Source organism: Kwoniella mangroviensis, chromosome 2 (assembly GCF_000507465.2).
Source record: "Kwoniella mangroviensis CBS 8507 chromosome 2, whole genome shotgun sequence".
Taxonomy (NCBI): Eukaryota; Fungi; Basidiomycota; class Tremellomycetes; order Tremellales; family Cryptococcaceae; genus Kwoniella; species Kwoniella mangrovensis.
In genome coordinates this window covers 1,911,633-1,930,508 of record NC_088828.1, presented here as the reverse complement: position 1 = coordinate 1,930,508, position 18,876 = coordinate 1,911,633, and the positions used below count along the sequence as shown (strand labels likewise).

At 44.0% G+C, this 18,876-nt stretch overlaps 8 protein-coding genes across 8 annotated transcripts; 4 read left to right on the top strand and 4 right to left on the bottom strand.

Annotated features, from left to right (window-relative positions):
* Positions 1–81: 81 nt before the first annotated feature.
* Positions 82–491, bottom strand: I203_107576 (uncharacterized protein; the record flags this gene model as incomplete). The annotated part of the gene is made up of 2 exons (XM_065518224.1): positions 82–153; positions 351–491. 2 exons carry the CDS (start codon positions 489–491, stop codon positions 82–84), a joined length of 213 nt encoding a protein of 70 aa, XP_065372954.1.
* A 929-nt stretch (positions 492–1,420) lies between these two features.
* On the top strand, positions 1,421–3,210 carry I203_107575 (uncharacterized protein; the record flags this gene model as incomplete). The annotated part of the gene is made up of 5 exons (XM_065518223.1): positions 1,421–2,100; positions 2,183–2,860; positions 2,921–2,981; positions 3,058–3,068; positions 3,141–3,210. The coding sequence occupies 5 exons, from the start codon at positions 1,421–1,423 to the stop codon at positions 3,208–3,210; spliced, it is 1,500 nt and encodes a 499-aa protein (XP_065372953.1).
* Positions 3,211–3,356: 146 nt separating this feature from the next.
* I203_107574 (uncharacterized protein) lies at positions 3,357–5,794 on the top strand (the record flags this gene model as incomplete). The annotated part of the gene is made up of 6 exons (XM_019145650.2): positions 3,357–3,993; positions 4,065–4,235; positions 4,327–4,403; positions 4,472–4,586; positions 4,658–4,789; positions 4,854–5,794. The coding sequence occupies 6 exons, from the start codon at positions 3,357–3,359 to the stop codon at positions 5,792–5,794; spliced, it is 2,073 nt and encodes a 690-aa protein (XP_019005469.2).
* A 379-nt stretch (positions 5,795–6,173) lies between these two features.
* Positions 6,174–7,617, bottom strand: I203_107573 (uncharacterized protein; the record flags this gene model as incomplete). The annotated part of the gene is made up of 4 exons (XM_019145649.1): positions 6,174–6,368; positions 6,468–6,533; positions 6,637–7,343; positions 7,491–7,617. 4 exons carry the CDS (start codon positions 7,615–7,617, stop codon positions 6,174–6,176), a joined length of 1,095 nt encoding a protein of 364 aa, XP_019005468.1.
* A 485-nt stretch (positions 7,618–8,102) lies between these two features.
* I203_107572 (serine/threonine-protein phosphatase 6 catalytic subunit) lies at positions 8,103–10,023 on the top strand (the record flags this gene model as incomplete). Its single annotated transcript, XM_019145648.2, has 9 exons — positions 8,103–8,144; positions 8,218–8,418; positions 8,781–8,848; positions 8,934–9,007; positions 9,072–9,151; positions 9,257–9,374; positions 9,463–9,554; positions 9,686–9,925; positions 10,000–10,023. 9 exons carry the CDS (start codon positions 8,103–8,105, stop codon positions 10,021–10,023), a joined length of 939 nt encoding a protein of 312 aa, XP_019005467.2.
* A 368-nt stretch (positions 10,024–10,391) lies between these two features.
* Positions 10,392–11,952, bottom strand: I203_107571 (uncharacterized protein; the record flags this gene model as incomplete). Its single annotated transcript, XM_019145647.1, has 5 exons — positions 10,392–10,834; positions 10,929–11,142; positions 11,217–11,342; positions 11,424–11,731; positions 11,820–11,952. The coding sequence occupies 5 exons, from the start codon at positions 11,950–11,952 to the stop codon at positions 10,392–10,394; spliced, it is 1,224 nt and encodes a 407-aa protein (XP_019005466.1).
* A 491-nt stretch (positions 11,953–12,443) lies between these two features.
* I203_107570 (uncharacterized protein) lies at positions 12,444–15,944 on the top strand (the record flags this gene model as incomplete). The annotated part of the gene is made up of 8 exons (XM_019145646.1): positions 12,444–12,457; positions 12,530–12,899; positions 12,956–13,014; positions 13,081–13,193; positions 13,257–14,833; positions 14,914–15,004; positions 15,120–15,712; positions 15,825–15,944. 8 exons carry the CDS (start codon positions 12,444–12,446, stop codon positions 15,942–15,944), a joined length of 2,937 nt encoding a protein of 978 aa, XP_019005465.1.
* A 438-nt stretch (positions 15,945–16,382) lies between these two features.
* On the bottom strand, positions 16,383–18,793 carry I203_107569 (uncharacterized protein; the record flags this gene model as incomplete). The annotated part of the gene is made up of 9 exons (XM_019145645.1): positions 16,383–16,902; positions 17,011–17,118; positions 17,188–17,400; positions 17,553–17,836; positions 17,977–18,070; positions 18,138–18,211; positions 18,273–18,392; positions 18,518–18,702; positions 18,775–18,793. 9 exons carry the CDS (start codon positions 18,791–18,793, stop codon positions 16,383–16,385), a joined length of 1,617 nt encoding a protein of 538 aa, XP_019005464.1.
* Between the last annotated feature and the right edge of the window lie 83 nt (positions 18,794–18,876).

The following is an 18,876-nucleotide window of genomic DNA, read 5'->3' as shown; positions in this document are numbered from 1 at the left end:
CCATTCTGTATATTTAGAGTTTTCTCTTTCTCTTCTGCTCTTCATACATCGTTTTATTGGATATGATACATCAGCATGCATCTAATGTACAGTACGTTCAGGTATGTGGAATGTTAATCCCCGAATATCAGCTGGTTTGGGTTCGGCTAAGAGCTAGGTATAGAGCAAGAGGTCAGCTATTTGTTGATTTTGGTATATGGCACACTCACCTATTGTCAATCCTCCCTGGGGCAAGCCATCTCAACACTCATCATACTTTTCTCATACCTCTCAAAATCCACCGTCAAATCACTTTCAGCCTTGAACGTCCGACTCGTACATAACGTATCATCTACCCAGTACGCACTTACCACAAATGTCAAGGGATCTTCACCAAGGGAAAATGCTTGATATGTATCCCTAGGTAGGGACTGTTCGAATGCGCTGATAGCTTGATTGGTGGAAGGGGTGAAATGAGATTGAAGGGATTTCATTATTTCTCTCATGTCCATTATGTTCGTGCGTATCCTATGGCTGATTGATAGGTGGATCATTGATAGGTGTGAGTAGGCTTCTGCTATGCATCCTGCAGTAGACGTGATCTTCCAGCTCTCTCATTTCATCTCCACCTCTGCGTATCGTTGAGATGTAATGAATGAATGAGTTTTTAATTGAGACTTACATACGGTATGGAAATATGGGAAATCGCCTCTCATGGCTAGACATGTGGAATGTGCCTGAACGATGAATCGTGACGATCTGTGCGTTTCATAGTTGGACTGTTGATGCGTTTCATCTTCGTACTTGAGTTATGCTTATTGTGTTCTTTGGTTCACGACAGGCATTCTGATCGGCCCCTCACCGACTCCACCGATATTCTGGACCCAGACAAGAGGTATGGAGACAGACCTCTTGAGACCATGGAAGAAGAGAAGTTGATAATGGTGCCCTCATTGGGAGATCTGTGCGATCGACTTGGGTCTATAGTGTGCCTACTAATGGTCAGTGCGTTGTTGTTGATTGTTTGATGTCATCCTTTCAAGCTTTGATGCTCTGGCTCTTGATCTCCTTTGCTGGTAACAACATCTCATCCTCGTCCATTAATTTTTCTCGACTTGACTGCGATCAACCTACTGGTCATCTTGTAAAATACTCTTCTTTCGTTATTATCATTACTGATCATATCATCATATCACTCATATATACTCAAGGTCAAGTAACATGCTGTCTGTGAGGTGAAGAATCGATAACACAGCATCGACTGGGAAAAGTCGACTTGCCTGTACCCAAGAAGGAACAACATCCTTTAGCCTCTCCCTTGCTTATCTACCACCGCAGCTACCCATCCAACCCACATGCATCGACTGCAACTGCAATCGTTCGACAACTTACCATACGCACACTCTTTTATACAGTTATAACAATACATACCAAAAACAAAATGACTTCAACTACGATATATGATCCTACAATAAGGACCCCTCCATCTCTCTTTCCTCTCCTTACCCCTCAGCACCAACACCGGAGACGACATTTTTACCTATGTGGTGACGAAACACTATCATGGGAATCCGAATGGTACACCGCATCTTTCTTTACTGGTGCAAGAGCTTCGTACGATTCTGCAGCTTCAACTGGACCTGTACAACCTCCAACAGGGATCTATCAGAATGTTCCACAGTGCGCTGCTATACTCTCTTCGCAACTTGCTAAAGCTTCCAGTGGTGCTTTGTCAGCTGCTTCAGCTTCAGGGGCAACAATAACGGAAGGAACACAAGTCATCACTACTATCGCGGTATCGACTTTCACATCGGATGGGAGTACATTCGCTTCTTCTGTTTTACGAACAACGACCATACCCATCACAACTTCTCCGACCGCCACACAGACCTTCTCAGCCTCGGAAGAAGCTACCATCACGCCTACCGCTCCAGCCAGTGCAATCACAGACCCCAGCTCTATCAACACCTGTGCAGGAGATTGGGATTGGCAAGGATGGGCAGTAGTAGCTGGATTAGGATCAGGACTGATAATAGGTGGAATCATGTGGTTGATCTGGTTGATGTTGAGAAGCAAATTACCTGGTATTTACGCTCCGAGGACATGGGCTATATCTCAAGAGTGAGTCTGCTGAACAAAAAGCCCTCGCAATTTGGCACCAGAATAATCCAGCTGATACAACGGAGTTATTCAAATTACGTAGATTCCGACCTTCTCAATGGACATTTCTCACTTTCCTACTTCCTTTCCTGCATCTTCCTTCAAACGCCTTGTCGGAAGGTGCATCAACTTTATCAGTACTCTTCGCAGGCCTCAAGCTTTCCGCTCTCGTATCACTCCTTGCTCTAGGTGGGGTCCTACCGATGATCCTGGCTGGTGTACCATGTCTTAGCGAAACTTCGCCCCAGAATAATTTGGGTGGCAGATTAGGTACTTTGACGGATTTATCTTTACTTAGGTTATTGAACGCTCTAGACCCTAGTCCAGACTCAGCAGCTACTTCAAATACTCTTCGATTGATGTTCTCCTCCTCACCTTTGGGCTCCATGGGCTCCAGATCATTAACTTCTACTATTGCTCCTGCAATATCATCGGCTAGAGTCAGGCTGATAATCGTCCTGGTGATATTGGCGGTTTTAGCTTGTGGAGGAGGATTGTTCGTGATTGCTAGAACGTACGCTTCACTGATAAAGTTGAAGAAAAGCTTTGAGAATAGGACGTGTCAGAAGATGGAGATGGTCTTCATATCTTCACACGATGCCGCAGGATGGAAAGGCAAAACTGAAGAAGGGGTCAGGAGATTATTGAGAGATTGGTGTGCTAAGATGAAATCTAGTAATGAAGAGAAAGAGGTGGATGTACTTGGTGTATTTGCTATACCGTGAGTCGATATCGTCCATATATACATCCCATGTAGCTGACTAAGCTTATGCTTAAATAGAGATACCACCGACATCAAGCAGAAAGTTGAAGAGCGAGAGAAAATTCTAATTGAATTGGAAGTGGCGGAAACGAATTATATCGCTTCCTTCAAATTGACGCATACAGCTTCGGATGGGGATGTACTGGAACCGATAGGTTGAAACGAGGTGAGTCATTACATGCAAGCGAACGATTCTTCTTCTTACATGAGGCTCTGCTATTCGGTTTGTTCGCTCTAGGGTGAACCAGAATCTCAATCCACCAAGAATTCTTCGCCTGTCCGTCCAATCCCTCCAGATGATTTCCTAGCGCCCATAGGATTTTACAAGATTCCAACGGTTTCTCATCCTCAATCTAAAGAGAGATTGAACGTACCAGTTCCACCTTCCCTCGATCTCGAAGAGCCGGGAGAGGCAAGCGATTCGAGATTCAAAGAGATCAACAGGGATTCAGCCATGTATGGAGGAAGATTCGATATCGGTCAGAGGATCAAGATGGATCAAACGGGTAATTGGGTTCCTGATCCGAGTCCTCAATCCGAAGGAACGAATGAACTGGATACAACCCCCGATACATCCCATGAAGGACCGACAAATGAAAGAGGACGAGATTCAAGTGATCCGCCGCATAGTGGTGAAGCTACCAGGGGATTAAGTACCCCACCGATCATATCGTCTCCTACTAGTCCTGGACCGCCTATCTCGCCTACGTCTCCATATTCTCCTGAAGAATTGGGTCAAAGGCCCAGAATGCCGACCAGATCTTCTCATAGGGTTTCGAGAGAAGGTACTTCACCTTTGGCAGCTCATTATGCTTCTATTAGAGAAACGAGAGCGAGATTCAAGGAATTGAATATGCAGATTGAAAACATGCAAAAGCAGAAATTCGCAGAGATAGCTTCGACAACGGCGGATATAAAGGGATGGATAGTGGCGGGAAAAGGAGTGAGGTGGTTACCCTATGCTGAGCTCATTGAAGGATATACGAGGGAAGATATACTGTGGCAGAACGCTGGTGCATCAACCGGGAAGAAGGACGAGCAGACATTTTGGTTGAAAGTCCTGCTGTCGGGAGGTGTATTATCGATCATTTGTTGGTTGTAGTCAGCTATTGGTCCGGTTTCTTTGTGACGTTGAGCTGATAGAAAGTATCTCAATTGGTAGTGGTTCCCTTCCTTGCGCTCAGTGTCGGTACGGCCCCTGGATTCGCGCATTACCTCGGTTTGTTGAAACCGTTAGCAAAGAGTGATGGATTTGGGTCCGGTGTGGTGGAAGGTCTAGTCCCTGCTGTGGTTTTGTCAATGGTCGTGGGAGTGGCTTTATACTACACTGAGGGTAAGTCTCATGTCTTTGAAAGACCCTCAGCATCAAATACTCCCAAGCACATCGTAGATTCTATGCTGACAAGGGGTCATCTTCCTCTCAGGTCTTTCGAAAGATGTCAAATGCATCTCACGGATTCATCAGAGACTTTTGGCATACAAAGCTGTCTTCCATCTCTTGGTAAGCTGCCTTTTCGTCCCCCAGTCCAAACTTATGGGAAACAAAGCTCACAGCAAGGTTATATCCAGCTTTGTATCACAGTCGAGTGGACTGTTCTCGTCGTTGCCCTAGAGTACGCTGTGCAGGGATTTGCCATAAATGTGCAGGAATCAAGGACAGTCGGTGATGGAGCTGTATTCTCAAGTAAGATACCGATATGGCTCCACCTGAGTGAGAGGAAACGCAGGCTTATTGACAATACTGCCTCCCTCCAGCTTGGTTCGTCTTTGTACTCCTACTCAACTTAGCCTTCGTCTTGCCGGCTGTGTATCTGTTACAACCACATCGGTTATTCAAGTATCTCAGAGAGAGGAAGAAAGTTATTACCCCAAGACAAAGATATCGACGTGAGTTGAATTTTACGCTGAGGCTCGCGATTTTGCGATTAACTATCGGTGCTTTGATTTTCAGTCTACACATCTCCTTCTTACTCCCCGGCGATCGGTATGGCCCCTTGTCTCCTAGCTGTATTTTACGCTTCAACTCTCCTGATCATCTTCCCTTTACTCGCTATTCCAATTCTCGTAATGCTCTACCTCTCATTCATCGCCAATCGATACATGATCGAGCACGTTTTCGTAGACTCATCGGCAGGATATACAGGCACGGTATTAGCCTTATGGCATGTCAGGAGGTTCGGTTGGGTGCTGGGATTTCAACCCTTATTATACGGGTTGATCTTGCTAAGTAGGAACGAATGGGAGATAGGAGGAGTGAGTATCGGTGTGGCCATTATCACCGTACTCCTAAGTGAGGGATTGACGGTGTTGAGATTCAAAGACAAGAGGAGAAAAGATCTCAATGGGAACACTAGAAAAGCGTTGGACGAACTTTCCTCTTCTATGCGAGATACCAAGAAAGATGATGGGAATAGGAATGAGAGGAACTCTCGTCAATCTGATTTATCCTTGTTAAACCGAGTGACAGCTTTGTTACCTGGCTATGGTAGATTACCTGATCATTTTCCATTACCTATCCCTACGGAACGAATGGATGATCTATTGCAGACTGAACGATGTTCGAATCTCAAGCCTACATCCAGATCGGGACAAACTGCAGAAGGTTATCAGTATTTTACGGAAAATCTAAATTCGATTAAAGGATTGATATACCCTTTAGAAATGTTAATACCCATACCGGTCATTTGGTTACCACGAGATCAGAATGGGATCGCTCAAGGGGAGATGATTGAATTGGGAAGGTATCATAATTTATTGGCTATTGTGGATCAACCGGACGAAGTCAGATCTCAAGATGCAGGTGTAGACAAGAATAGGAGACCCAAGGGTAAAGGTAAAGAGAGGGGGGATAGGGATGATGGAGAAGTTAATTCGCCTTTGTTAGTTCGTTAGATAGATTATTAGGTGAAAATGGACATTTCATGTTTTCTTGCTTTTTAGTAATTCATTAGTGTGTCATGGCTAGGGTTTTTATACATCGACACATTCCACTTGATGTTTTGGTTTTGTCTTGAATTGTTCTTGGTTTTTTATTTCATTTCGGTACGATGCGATGTATTGCTTAATGATTACACTGCTGCCATATGAGCTAATAGTCATGGTTTAGATTGAATGTTCACTTTCCATCGATCAAGTTTTGCGGCCTTGCTTCGGTCTATGACTATGTCAGTATCTTCTTATCTTATCAAACGAAAAGTAGTCAGATCATTGAAATCGTATATAGCACCATATTGATCTATACATCTCATATTGCACGATGTGAAACGATTTTTTAAAACACCTTTCCACCGTCCAACCACTGACTTACAACTACCATCATACCCAATACGAACACCAACAGACAACCGTCCTTGTAAGTCTGTAAGATCAACGAAAGGTATCGGGAGATAGTCAAGATAGGTCGAGAGATCTTGGGAGGTAAGAGTGGTAGGAAGTTGGATATGAGTGAATGAGGGGGTGGAGGGGACTAACAAGAACAAGATATGAGATACATTAGCGATTGATGTCTATCTTCGATTATGCGGGTTGGCTTCGACAGAATATACACCAATGGTGGATCACTCACCTTGAATATCATGAATCTACTGGTTTGTAAGATCAATTCGAGAGTCGTGAAAGCCCAGAATATAGGCTATGTCAATTGGAAAAGAAAATGTGAAACGTCAGTCATTCGTGAATCATAATTGAATTGATTTAATTGAGATGAGGATGTATAGTAAGGAAAGAAAACTCACAACAACTTCTACATTACCAAATTTACCTATCCCTCTATATCCCAATCCACTCCATCTCTTCACCCAATCACCTTCTATGGCAGTCAACAGACTAGTCTCCTTCTTGATTTTGGGTTCCCACCATATAATCGTAAATATCGATAATACCACCACTGAAATAAAATGAATTAGGGGGAAGTATTTCTCAGATTTAGTCTTTTTCGTAGGTCCTCCTAAGCCCATACCATCTATACCTGGAAAAGGGAATGGCATATCCCCACCTTCCCCTCCTCCTCCTCCGAATAGATTCGGTGGTAATCCACCTGAGCCTGAACCACCTAAACCAGCAGGATCATCTAAATCACCTAATAATCTCTGACTGCCATTACCCTCTCCATTTGGGGTAAATCCACCCATCATAGATTGTAATAGCCTGGACATATCTGGCATTTCTCCATCTGCACCGGGTGCGCCGGTTGCACCTGGACCTCCACCGAACATGGACATCATAGCTTCCAATTGAGCCGACATGGCTTGCTGTTCTGGCGTGAGGTTGGCAATTGGATTTGGGTTGTTACGAGAAGATATAGGTGTGGAGTCGGAGGGAGGTGCCCATGATGGTTTGGAAGTGGGTTTGGCTGATGTCGATGATGAAGACGTACTGGTAACAGGAGGTGGAGGAGGAGTTTCGGTTCGAGGGGTTGACGAAGGGGAAGGAGATGGTTTGACTAGTATGAGTAAACAAACATAATTGCGAGTTAGTCAATATAGGCTTTGAGAATCTTTAGCATCACAGCAGTATGTCGAGACCGACATTATATTATGAATTGGTACAATTGGACATCCGAAATACTACAGAAGTTAGATTGACTCACAATCATCAGCGTACAACGCTTGAGCTTCTTCTCCCCTCGCCGTCTGAGCCAATTTCGCCAATCCTGTATTTCCCCTAGCGAGGATTTTGGCCTTCCTAGCTGCTGCTCTTGAGGCTGCGTCTGACATGGTGTGAGGGTGGTGTAGTAAAGTGTATAAGCTGGGAAAGTAGTTGAAGAGGTTTAGAGGTCATGAAGTTACTCGTACTTGTCACTGGTAGACGGGTAAATGGAGGTGTCAAGGTTATATGAACAATTGCCACGTCATTGTGGTTGGATCCATGGATGATGGGTATCTCCGAACTTGCATCGAGTGACTTGCATGATCATGTAATCTCATAAGAAACAGAGATGATCCAAAGATAAATCGAGGAATTCACAGCGACACCATCATTTTAGCATATAGACTATACCACAGGTTAGTCATTGACTCATTTACGACCGAATTGGCGGAATACCAAAGTTGGAATTGCAGGAACAACCAAACTGGCAGTGATATAAACTCACCCGGTCAACTCCAAAGTCAACGTCAAAACGTAGAAAAAGGAAAAAGGTATTGATAAAGACTATACATACCCCTAAGAACCTCGGAATCCTCATTCGGATTAAGCAGAGATGACTGGAATATCATCAGATCCAGATCAATGGATAGCCCATGTAAGTAGTTCCCCACCTACTTACCTACCTGATGTCAATCTTCACCTCATCTGATATCCGTGAATTGTAATAGATTCGACAATGTAAACACCTCCCTGAACGTCAGATGAAACTCCTCTGCGCTCGAGTCCGAGATTTGCTGCTTGAAGAAAGTAATGTTCACCTCGTTCAGTCACCGGTGACGATATGTGGGGATATACATGGTCAATTTTGGGATGTGTTGGAGATTTTCAGACAGGGTGGTGAAGCGCCAGAGACTAGTTATATATTTATGGTGAGTACGATTGTTAAGCCGTATACGTTGTTTCGCCTATTTCCATGGGTAAAAAGGAATACAGGGGAAGTGTATGTAAGGTAGATGTAGAAAACATCATCGAAAACTGGTCAAGATGAGGAGACCGATTTGTCATTCGTACGATGGACTTGGACCACTTCTCCAGCTGGGTGCATCCACCGTGGCACTACAAGTGCCTGATAGCAGGCCGACACTCAGCCTTGCTTTAGAGACACGAGGTTGGGGTCGTGGTGCGATCGGTGGAGGAAGTTTTGAATATACCGAGGTCATGATTCTTCCGAGCAGGCATTGACATAGGAATGATTGCAGCTAACATTGTCTTTTTTCTTGATACTTTATAGGGTGATTTTGTAGATAGAGGTTATTACTCTCTTGAGACATTGTCGTTATTACTAGCATACAAAGCTAGGTTAGTCCATATTCACATCGATCAGCTCATGCGGGGATAAAAAACCGTGCAGGCGAGCCTTGGCTGATACGTATCAACGATATAGGTATCCGGATAAGATAACGTTGTTAAGAGGTAATCATGAATCCCGTCAGATCACACAGGTGTATGGATTTTACGGTGAGTCAGCTACATGTTGGCCAGTTAACATCGTAAACCAAGCTGATGCGTGCGATATTTATAGACGAATGTATGCAGAAATATGGTAATCCATCGGTATGGAAAGCCTGTTGTGTGCTTTTTGATCATTTGAATTTAGCAGCTGTAAGTCAATTCCGTTCCATATATACGAGAATAGTCCAGTCCTTCAGTCCTCAGAAAGTAAACAGTACTCATCATACAGATACTGATATGCGATCTATATGATAGATCATCGACTCGTCCATACTGTGTGTACATGGGGGATTATCACCGGATATCAAGACTTTAGATCAAATCAGAATAATACCGAGAGCTCAGGAAGTACCTCACGAAGGAGCCTTCTGTGGTAAGTACATATCCCAATTCCCCATGTTCATTTCCGATCATATTGGTGTGGGAGAATTCGTTGGCTAACTTGAGTATATGTTTGATAGATCTCATGTGGTCGGATCCTGATGAAGTCGAATCGTGGTCTGTCAGTCCTAGAGGTGCAGGATGGTTATTTGGTGGAAAAGTCACTGCGGAGGTATGTAACCTACTCTATTCTCACCCACTGCTCTCCTTGTATTGTGGACCATGAAATTTTTCAATTTCAATTCTTTGTTATGCAATACAAGCATACTTGACTTGGGCTTATATACTATCCTGTTACTATAGTTCAACCACGTCAACTCGCTCTCCTTAATAGCAAGAGCCCATCAACTAGTTCAAGAAGGCTACAAACACATGTTTGACGATTCCTTGGTTACCGTCTGGTCAGCTCCTAATTACTGCTATCGATGTGGTAATTCCGCGTCGATCATGCAGGTTGATGAGAATGGTAAGATGGATTTCAAAGTTTATGGGGCGGCTAGGGAGAATGATACGGATATGAAGAACCCAGCGTTGAGGAGGATGGTTAGTTGGTTCTACATAGTCTTTGTCTTAATCTTACACTCAATGGTTTGAGCTAACTCATATGTTACAATTAGCAAACACCATCTTATTTCGTTTAAATTACGATAGATACCCTCTGAACCCATCTGTATGGTCAAAGTATTATTAGTAGATCATGTTGTATTGTTAGAGAGATGAGACACCAAACCCTTTAATCGTTGGATACGATACAAAGGAGAACATATCCAAGTGTATTCTCATGATACCATGCATTTTGAGATGGATTTTATCATTTCGACTAGACTCGTGAATGAAAAGATGATATCTGTGAACTTCGACCTATCTGCTATCGTCACTCAACTATACCAACTAGACGGAAAGGTAATGATCACATTGAAAGCAAATCTTCGCTGGATAGGATAGTTCTTGGACAATCAACATATATATCCAATATACATGACTCAAAACCATTAACAGTAAGTATTAATTACATCAAATCCTCAGCTTTAGCTCTCTTCCTCTTCTTCCTCCTTTCCTCAACCCCTTCTTCCCTCTTTTCAGGAGGAGCAATAAACGCTTCTTCCCTCTCTGCCTTCCTCTGAGCAGAAACTTCCATCTGCTTTTCTGCCTTTTTCCTCTTCTCCATTGCCTCCTTCTCACGGGGTTTCAAGAAATATTCTCCTGAAGCGAGTTGAAGATCCAATTTGGATGGTTGTTGAGGCGGTGGGAAAGGTGTGTATGTCTTCTTCTTACTTGGGAAAGGCGTTCTCTTGGGTTTATCGTCTACCACAGTAGTACCAGTAGTAGTAGAGGTAGAAGTGACAGGGATGGAATTGGGGTTGAGGGTAGATGATGATTCTGCTTGACGGTCGAGTAAAGCGTTTTTCTTGGCCGTTTTTTCGGATGTTGAGAGATGTTTCTTCTGGAATTCTGCGAAAGTGGAATAACAGCATGGTTTTAATTCCTTGTGCTCCGTTGCTATTCGAGGTGGATTACACATCATTCTCAGTGGTATGTCACTCACTAGGTAAGAATCTATCCCAACTTTCATTGGCCAACTTGGGATCTTTAGCCAATTCTCTTCGGATCATCAATTCCTTGATCCTGTAAATAGGATGTATATTGTTCATACAATCTATGATGATTCTTCTTACTTCTTTCAAGCCCTTGAATGTACCCATGGCTGAGACGGTGTTTCCTTGGACGAGGACATAACATTCTGTGAGAAGCTCGATTGCCTAGGAAGCAAAGCCATGAACATTAGCATTCACAAATTATACTTTCGTTTACGGGTATATTTAGTGTAACTCACCTTCAGGGTACTTCCATTGGGTCCGACAAGCCTCTGTCTCCTCTTAACGAACCTCTCCTTGTTCCTTACCAATCCACCGATCTTGATGATATCGCATGCTATACCATCTTGAAGGATTTTAATTGCCTAGATTTCATGAAACACAATCAATAAAGGTGATACCTCTGTTAAACCTACATCTAGTATGAATGGAAGGTTGTTACTCACCTGAGGCGCGTTCACACCCCTAGCTAACAATTTCAAAAGATCTCTCCCTTTCAAAACGATATACGGATCCCAAGTTTTCCTCGTGGTCTTAACCGTCATTTGACCCTGTACCAAATCGAGTTCACATGCTAAACCATATTTATCCAACTCTGAAGTGATATTCGACCAGATCGAACGTAAGTACGGTTCTCGATATTTGGGGAATAACAAGGCGAAAGATGATTCCTCTAAGAATGGTTTGTGCTCCGTCGCTGAGGGTGCGGTGAATTGAGGGATTGCCCAATGATCTATCTCGTCGGTGTCCCATGCTACGATGATGATTGGACATACAGTCAATAAAACGCTTAAAGCTTCCTAAGATGGAGATGGATATTGCAGTAAGGGGTATATACTCACGCTTGTCCTTCCTATGTCTCTTGTTTTTATCTACTTCTTGAACATCACCATCGCCGTTCGAGGCTTCGACAGCTTTGCTCTTGTTTTTCTTGGATTTCTTGCTTATCCCCGAGGAAGAAGCTTCTGCGCTCATGCTGATCGGAAGCTGGTCAGGGCATAAGTATGCTATCGAGTTGAGCAAGGTAGAGATGCAGAGTCAAGCAGACGATCCTAAAATTATTTGCAGCCAAGTAGCCCAGTGGACGTCCTCCATCTGAAATTTACACGAACTACTGTCATTTATTTCCTCCTCCCCTTTTGTTGCGACGGGGTGCCACATTCAGCTCGCCTCCTCTTTTCCTGATTTTTCAGTGAATTGTCAAATTACCCTACATATCAAATGTACGGACACTACATCTACATACGCGTAGCTCCCAGTAAAACGCGCAACGCAACGCGCTTGAATCGTCGACATGAATCTTCATTCTCCATACACGTCCTACCTACCTTATACCGTACTCTTTCTCATTCTCATTCCTCATCCTCAGTCCAATCCAGAAGAGATAGGTGATCATATACATCTTCCAGCTGTGTCTTGTCTGTTCACCCCCTCGTACATAAGTCTTGATCGGCTACTATACCATCATGGAAGCTTCAAGGTATGTCTGATCGTTCTATTCGCATCCCGATCCATCCTTTCTTGTCCGAGCTGATTCGATCCCTCATTGTAGCTCTTCCAATCATAATCAGCCTCCGGCTACACCTTCTCACTCATCATTACTACCCTCCTTATCACCTTCTGGTGCCCTCGAGCAGACACCCGCACCGTTACATACTTTACCTGCCCACTTGCATTCCCAACAGCCACCACCACCTCAACCGCGACTTGGCCCTGCCCAGCAACAACAGCAGAGTATGCAACCACCTCCTCCAACGACGTCCTCCTCCTCTAACGGTCAAAGCCAACATCTCACACCTGCTCAACAGCTACAACAACAGCATCAAAATGTATTCGGAAATGTGATGGGCCAAGGACCGAATGGCTCGCCTCAACCTGGTGGAACGGCTCAGGCAAAAGTCTATGCTAGTGTATATTCAGGTGTAAGCTCTTTCTTCTACTCAAGATTGGACTCAAGCTGACATATCAATCATATCAGATACCCGTCTTCGAAGCGATGATTCGAGGTATTTCCGTCATGAGACGAACATCCGATTCGTAGGTCCAAATATCCCATATAGTATCTTGAAAGAAAGCTGACGCATCACTTTTGGGCATCTATAGATGGGTAAATGCAACCCAAATACTCAAAGTAGCAGGTATACATAAATCTGCTCGAACGAAAATCCTCGAAAAGGAGATACATCCTGGAGTACATGAAAAAGTTCAAGGTGGATGTAAGTCTCTGCAGTTTGGCTCAGATGTGGGTAAGCCTATCTAACGATACCTTCCTCTTTCAGATGGCAAATACCAAGGAACCTGGATACCTTTCGAACGAGGACAAGAGCTTGCAGCTCAGTACGGTGTGTCATCATACCTCGCACCCGTATTCGATTTCGTTCCTTCACCAACTGCCATCGCTGCTTTACCGGTCATCCGGACTGGTACACCCGATCGAGCCGGTCAAAAGACACCTTCGTCAAGTATGGCAGGCTATACACCTTCTTTGATGTCTGGTAATCGAGGTGGATCTTCAGCAAACGGCCGTGTCATCTCACCTTTTCCTCATGGTCATGGACATCCCCACGCGCAAGCTGGTCAATTACCGCCTCCGCCTCCACCTCAATTCACACCTTCGAATGGTGATCAGAGTCAGATGATGGGCATGCCGATGGGTCATCCCGGTCAACAGCCACATCAAATGATGTACTACCCTGCTCCTCAGCAGCATATATACCCCGGCCAAGGCGATAACAAACGTGGTATAGCTATGGCCATGACACCGAGTCTTAGCGGTGACGGGCATCATAACCCTTCTCTCGGTCCTGCAGCCGATATCAACAACTTGGGCTTACCCCCCAGCGGCGCTGAGATGTACATCGATCAATATGGCCAACCTCATCCCACACCATCTTACCAGCCTATTAGCTACACCACCGATACCGATATGGGACCTCCACCTGCGAAGAGGCAAAAATCAGAAGATGGGGCGTACCTCAATGGCAACATGGAGGAGCAGCAGCATGAGCCGCCACAACAAGAAGGCGAAGGCGAAGATGTGGATGATGGAGCTTCAGATTCATCGGATGATCTCAGGGATCCGCAATCTCTGCCTTCATCTATGAGATTATCTAATAAACCGGTTAGACCACGACCTAATTCCAACACATCCAAAACTCGCTCAAGACTATTGTCTCTATTCTCTACATCCGCTAATGATGAGGGCGAAGACGACGTGAATGTTCGACAAGTATTCGGTTTAGGTCCAGATGAATCACCTGATACGTTCGATATCGACATGGTCATTGATAATCAGGGTCACACGGCTCTCCATTGGGCATGTGCTCTATCGAAATTATCGATCATCAAACAACTCATCGAACTCGGATCTGATATTCATCGAGGCAATTTCGCCGGTGAAACCCCCTTGATTCGATCGGTATTGACTACGAACCAATTTGAATCTGGACAATTCTATCAATTGTTGGAACTGCTCTCACCCTCCATCAAGACTCTCGATCACTCGTATAGATCCGTCGTACATCATATCAGTATGGTGGCCGGTGTCAAAGGACGGGCGGCCTCCGCACGATCGTACATGGCCAATGTACTCGAATGGGTAGCCAGAGAGCAACAACAACAACAAATCACTCATTCGATGAACGGTGATCATCTCAATGGATCTTCTCTTGCAAGTGATACGATAAGTCTGAAAACACTCATTGATATACAGGATGTCCACGGTGATACGGCTATAAACATCGCCGCGAGAGTGGGCAATAAAGGTTTGGTAAATCTATTGTTGGACGCCGGCGCAGATAAAGGTAAAGCGAATAAGTTGGGATTGAAACCTTCGGATTTCGGATTGGATATTGAGGTGAGCAAGCGTGTCATTACAAGCCGAGTGGAGTGATGTGAGATACAAGGATGTGCTGATGATGTTGATGTTTTGGGTAGTCACTCAAGGTATCACCCGCGGAGGCTATCGTGTCGAGCTTGAAATCGGAGGTGCCTAAGCCCGAACGGAAGAGTAGGGATGTTCAAAAGAGTGAGTTGACCATTCCATATCACTTGACCCAGCCTTAATGAGATGAGCTGTCAATCGTTGGGCACCATGAGGTGAGTCATAATACACTGGGCTAACGTAAAACCCATATTCTCAGATATCGCAGCGATTTTCGAGACCATCTCATCGACATTCTCAACCGAGATGGTCGATAAGCAAACTAAACTTAACGCTACTGAACAATCGGTCCGAGTAGCCACTAAAGCTCTCGCAGATAAGAGACAGCAATTACATCGAGCTCAAGTCAAAGTCGGTGAACTGGAATTGTTGAATCAGAGGATCGACTCGTTGAAACAAATCTTGGAAAAAGATTCCGTTTCAACGTCGGAAGATTGGACAGGTAGGAAGTTGTTAACGGGGGAGAACGAATTGCCCTTGACTTTCCGACCAATACAATCAACGGACCAGCAACAGGTAAAAGATCAGGTTGAGAATGAAAATGTAGAGGATGACCAAGATGATGATGAGATTAAATTACCCGAGAGGATCCAATTTGACTCTACAGGCGGTACCAATACGAATACCGACTCGTTGATAAAACTGAGAAGAATCAATTTATGGCAAGACCGAATTTTATCATTGTTGAATGACAATATACAAAATCTGGAAAATCAGAATTTCGAAAAGAATTTTAGGTATAGGAAGTTGATCAGTCTGAGTACTAAAGTACCTGTTGATAAAGTTGATGGGGTGAGTTATACCTTCTATATATAATAGGCAGCCTTTCTTGACTTTCTTATCGTTCGCCATCTTGAGATACTTGGACAGTATGATATACTGACTTGGCGCCTTTTGCTTTTAGATGCTCGACGGGCTGGTGACTGCCATCGAATCGGATGGACAGAGCATAGATCTGAGTAAGATATCGGAATTCATGAGTCGGATGAAAGATACTCAAAATCAAAGTCCGACTCAAGCTTGAGTATGAGTATGAGCGTTAGAGGGGAGAAGGCTGGTAAAGAAGACTTGTTGTCGAGGAGGATCTATCTATTTGTTCTTGCATCTATCGTGAAAGAGTAATCGAAGATTTGTGTGGGTTTGTTAATCAGTTCTGTTCATTTCATGACTCTACCTTTCTTGTTCTGGTTCTACTTTCTTGTTTCTTTATATTGGATATGAATATGAAAAGACAAATATCTATCAATATGTTGTCTACGTGAAGATTGGAATGATTCATGGGGTTTGCACCTACCACGTTGCAAATCACGTCTCGAAGAATGAGCAAAAGTGATGGAAGTTACATGTCACATAATCGATCGATGCATAATAATGATCATATAAAACCTTATCGGTCTCAGTGTATATTCATGACCATGAACATGATAAATTTTCAATGCCAATCATCAATCACCACCTGAACTTATAAACTGTTATCACCTCCGAACAAATGGAAACTCCTGCTATAACTCGCACTAGCTATAAACTTCCCATTCGAAGATATATCCACTGACATTACTTTCCCAGCATCTGTAGGTAAGTTCTTAATCATATTCCATTCGTCCGCAGACCATATTCTAACATTACAATCGAACCCTGAAGTGATTAAGAATAAACCAGATTTGTTTAATCCTTCTTCTCTCTTTTGATCTCCTGTTAATCCATTCAATGTTGGTTTGACATCTTCCTCTTTTACTTCAATATCGTTATCATTACTTTGATCTTGATCAATCACCATGGTATTATCCGTTATACCACCTTTTACATCTCCCGATAGAGGTAATTCACCATTGATAGCTATTGAATCTATCTCACCCTGAGATCTGAAGAATCTCACATCTGATACTGAAGACTTATGAGCAGGTATGATATATTGTGTTTTTAACGCTCGGAGATCCCATATACGGACGGTATCGTCACCTGATCCGGTGGCTACTTGGTATCTGCGAGAGTCATCGAGATGTTTATCAGTTAGCCTGGTCCGTAGAAATATGTCATGGATGACCTTGTATATCTTTGAGAATAGGAGGTTATAGTAAGTACCGACTCACCCATTAGGAGCAAAATCCATAGCCAGAATCTCTTTCACGTGACCATCCAGCACCATTGCCGTTCTACCTGTCCTTGTATCCCATACTCGACCTATTGCGTCGAATCCACTATACCGGATTAAATTGAATCAATGATCAGCTTATGGATATTCTCGTAACGAAGCTACATCCACTCACCCTGATGAAACCAATGCACCGTCATCCTGGAAAGCCAACGCATAAACCTCTTTACTGTGTCCTTCCTGTATCAACAGTTCCTTGTGCTTCTCGACATCCCATAATCTCCATGTACCGTCGAACCCTGCTGAACCGAGGTATGAGCCTGAAGGATGGAAAGCTACTCTTCCGACTCGGTTCTCGTGTCCTGAGAGGGTCGCTATTGGTTTGTCACTGCGAGGGATAACAGTTTATATCAGTATCCCATTCCCTTCAAACGGTCAGTGGGGGATCGTTGCTCGTACAGAAACGTTAAACATCCTTTTCGACGATGAATGACTTCGGTATGACCGAAGCATTCAAGTAAAGACCTTAACCACACTCACCCGCTCAAAGACCAAAGTTTCACATTCCCCTCTCCACCTCCCGTGGCGAAGTTCAACCCATCTTCACCTATACCTCCAGGTAAAGTAGCCTGAGGATGCCAGGCTGCTCCACCAATCTTATCCGTATGTCCCTTTTTCGTCTTCACTAAATTCAGATTCGGCAAATCCCATATTTTGCTATCGCCTGTCCAAGACGTCGTGAGGATGTATTGCGAGTTGGGGGAGAATCGGATGGTGGATAAAGGTCGGTCGTCGCCGAATTGAGAACCGAGGTTGTTGAATGTCTGAAATAAAGGTTGAATGTGGAACATTAGCATTGCACGTGCAATATGAAGCTCGTGAATGATTCATTCTAAGCAGAATCTTCTATTGGTCTGCCAGTCATAGGTATTTGATGCTTGGAGAATCGAGACCACAGACTCACCTTCAACTCTGAGAACACTTCTTTACGCAAAGATACTATTTTACCCAGCGGTAACCCCACTTCCACCCTCTGCCTCGCTATACGTGTCCTAGCCCTACATTTACATATCAGCTACTATGGAACCTTGTAGTCACGCTCAGCTATAGGATAGCCTGACTCACCTCGATAATGAATACCTGGCCAATTCCCTCCTCGCTTCTAACAGATCATCTGAACCTTCCGTGTAGAACTCTCCCTATGACGACGTAAAGTCAGCTCGTCATATATTGCTGAGAAGCAGGAATAGGGGAGCTTACCTCCTCTTCCTCCTCATCACTACTCTCATCAGAATCTTCATCGACGTCCATCCTATCCGTTCCTCGAGCTTGTTCTATCTGTTCCTGCACATATTTCAGACGATCTCGTCGATCACCGGGCTACGTGGATTGCATATCAATTAGTATCACCAGTATTTTAGCCCTTCAAGATCCCCAAAGACATATGCCCTGCTGATACCTAGTATCTAGGCAGATAATCTCTCAGACATAAGAATTCAACTCACCCCTTCACCAAAGAGCGTTATGGGTTCACCATAAGCCCTCAACCTCTCCCTAACCTTCTTATCATCCGTAGGAACAGCCATCTTCCTTAACTTCTTCTTCCTATCCAGCTCTTCTATCAACGCCGCATTCTTGGCTCGTTCCCTCTCGTCATCAGATCCTCCTAATTGGTAGGTGTTGTCGACGGCTAAGAAGGAAAAGGGAAAATGATATCAGCTTGATATACCCCATTGAAACATTGAGGACGTGATGTGCTCACTCAGATCGTCGAAGTCCATCTTGACTATCTCTTTCTCGCTCTCTGTCTGATGCAAGTGCAAGTCGTGCGAAGGTATGGATACAATATGTCAAGCTCTGGAAT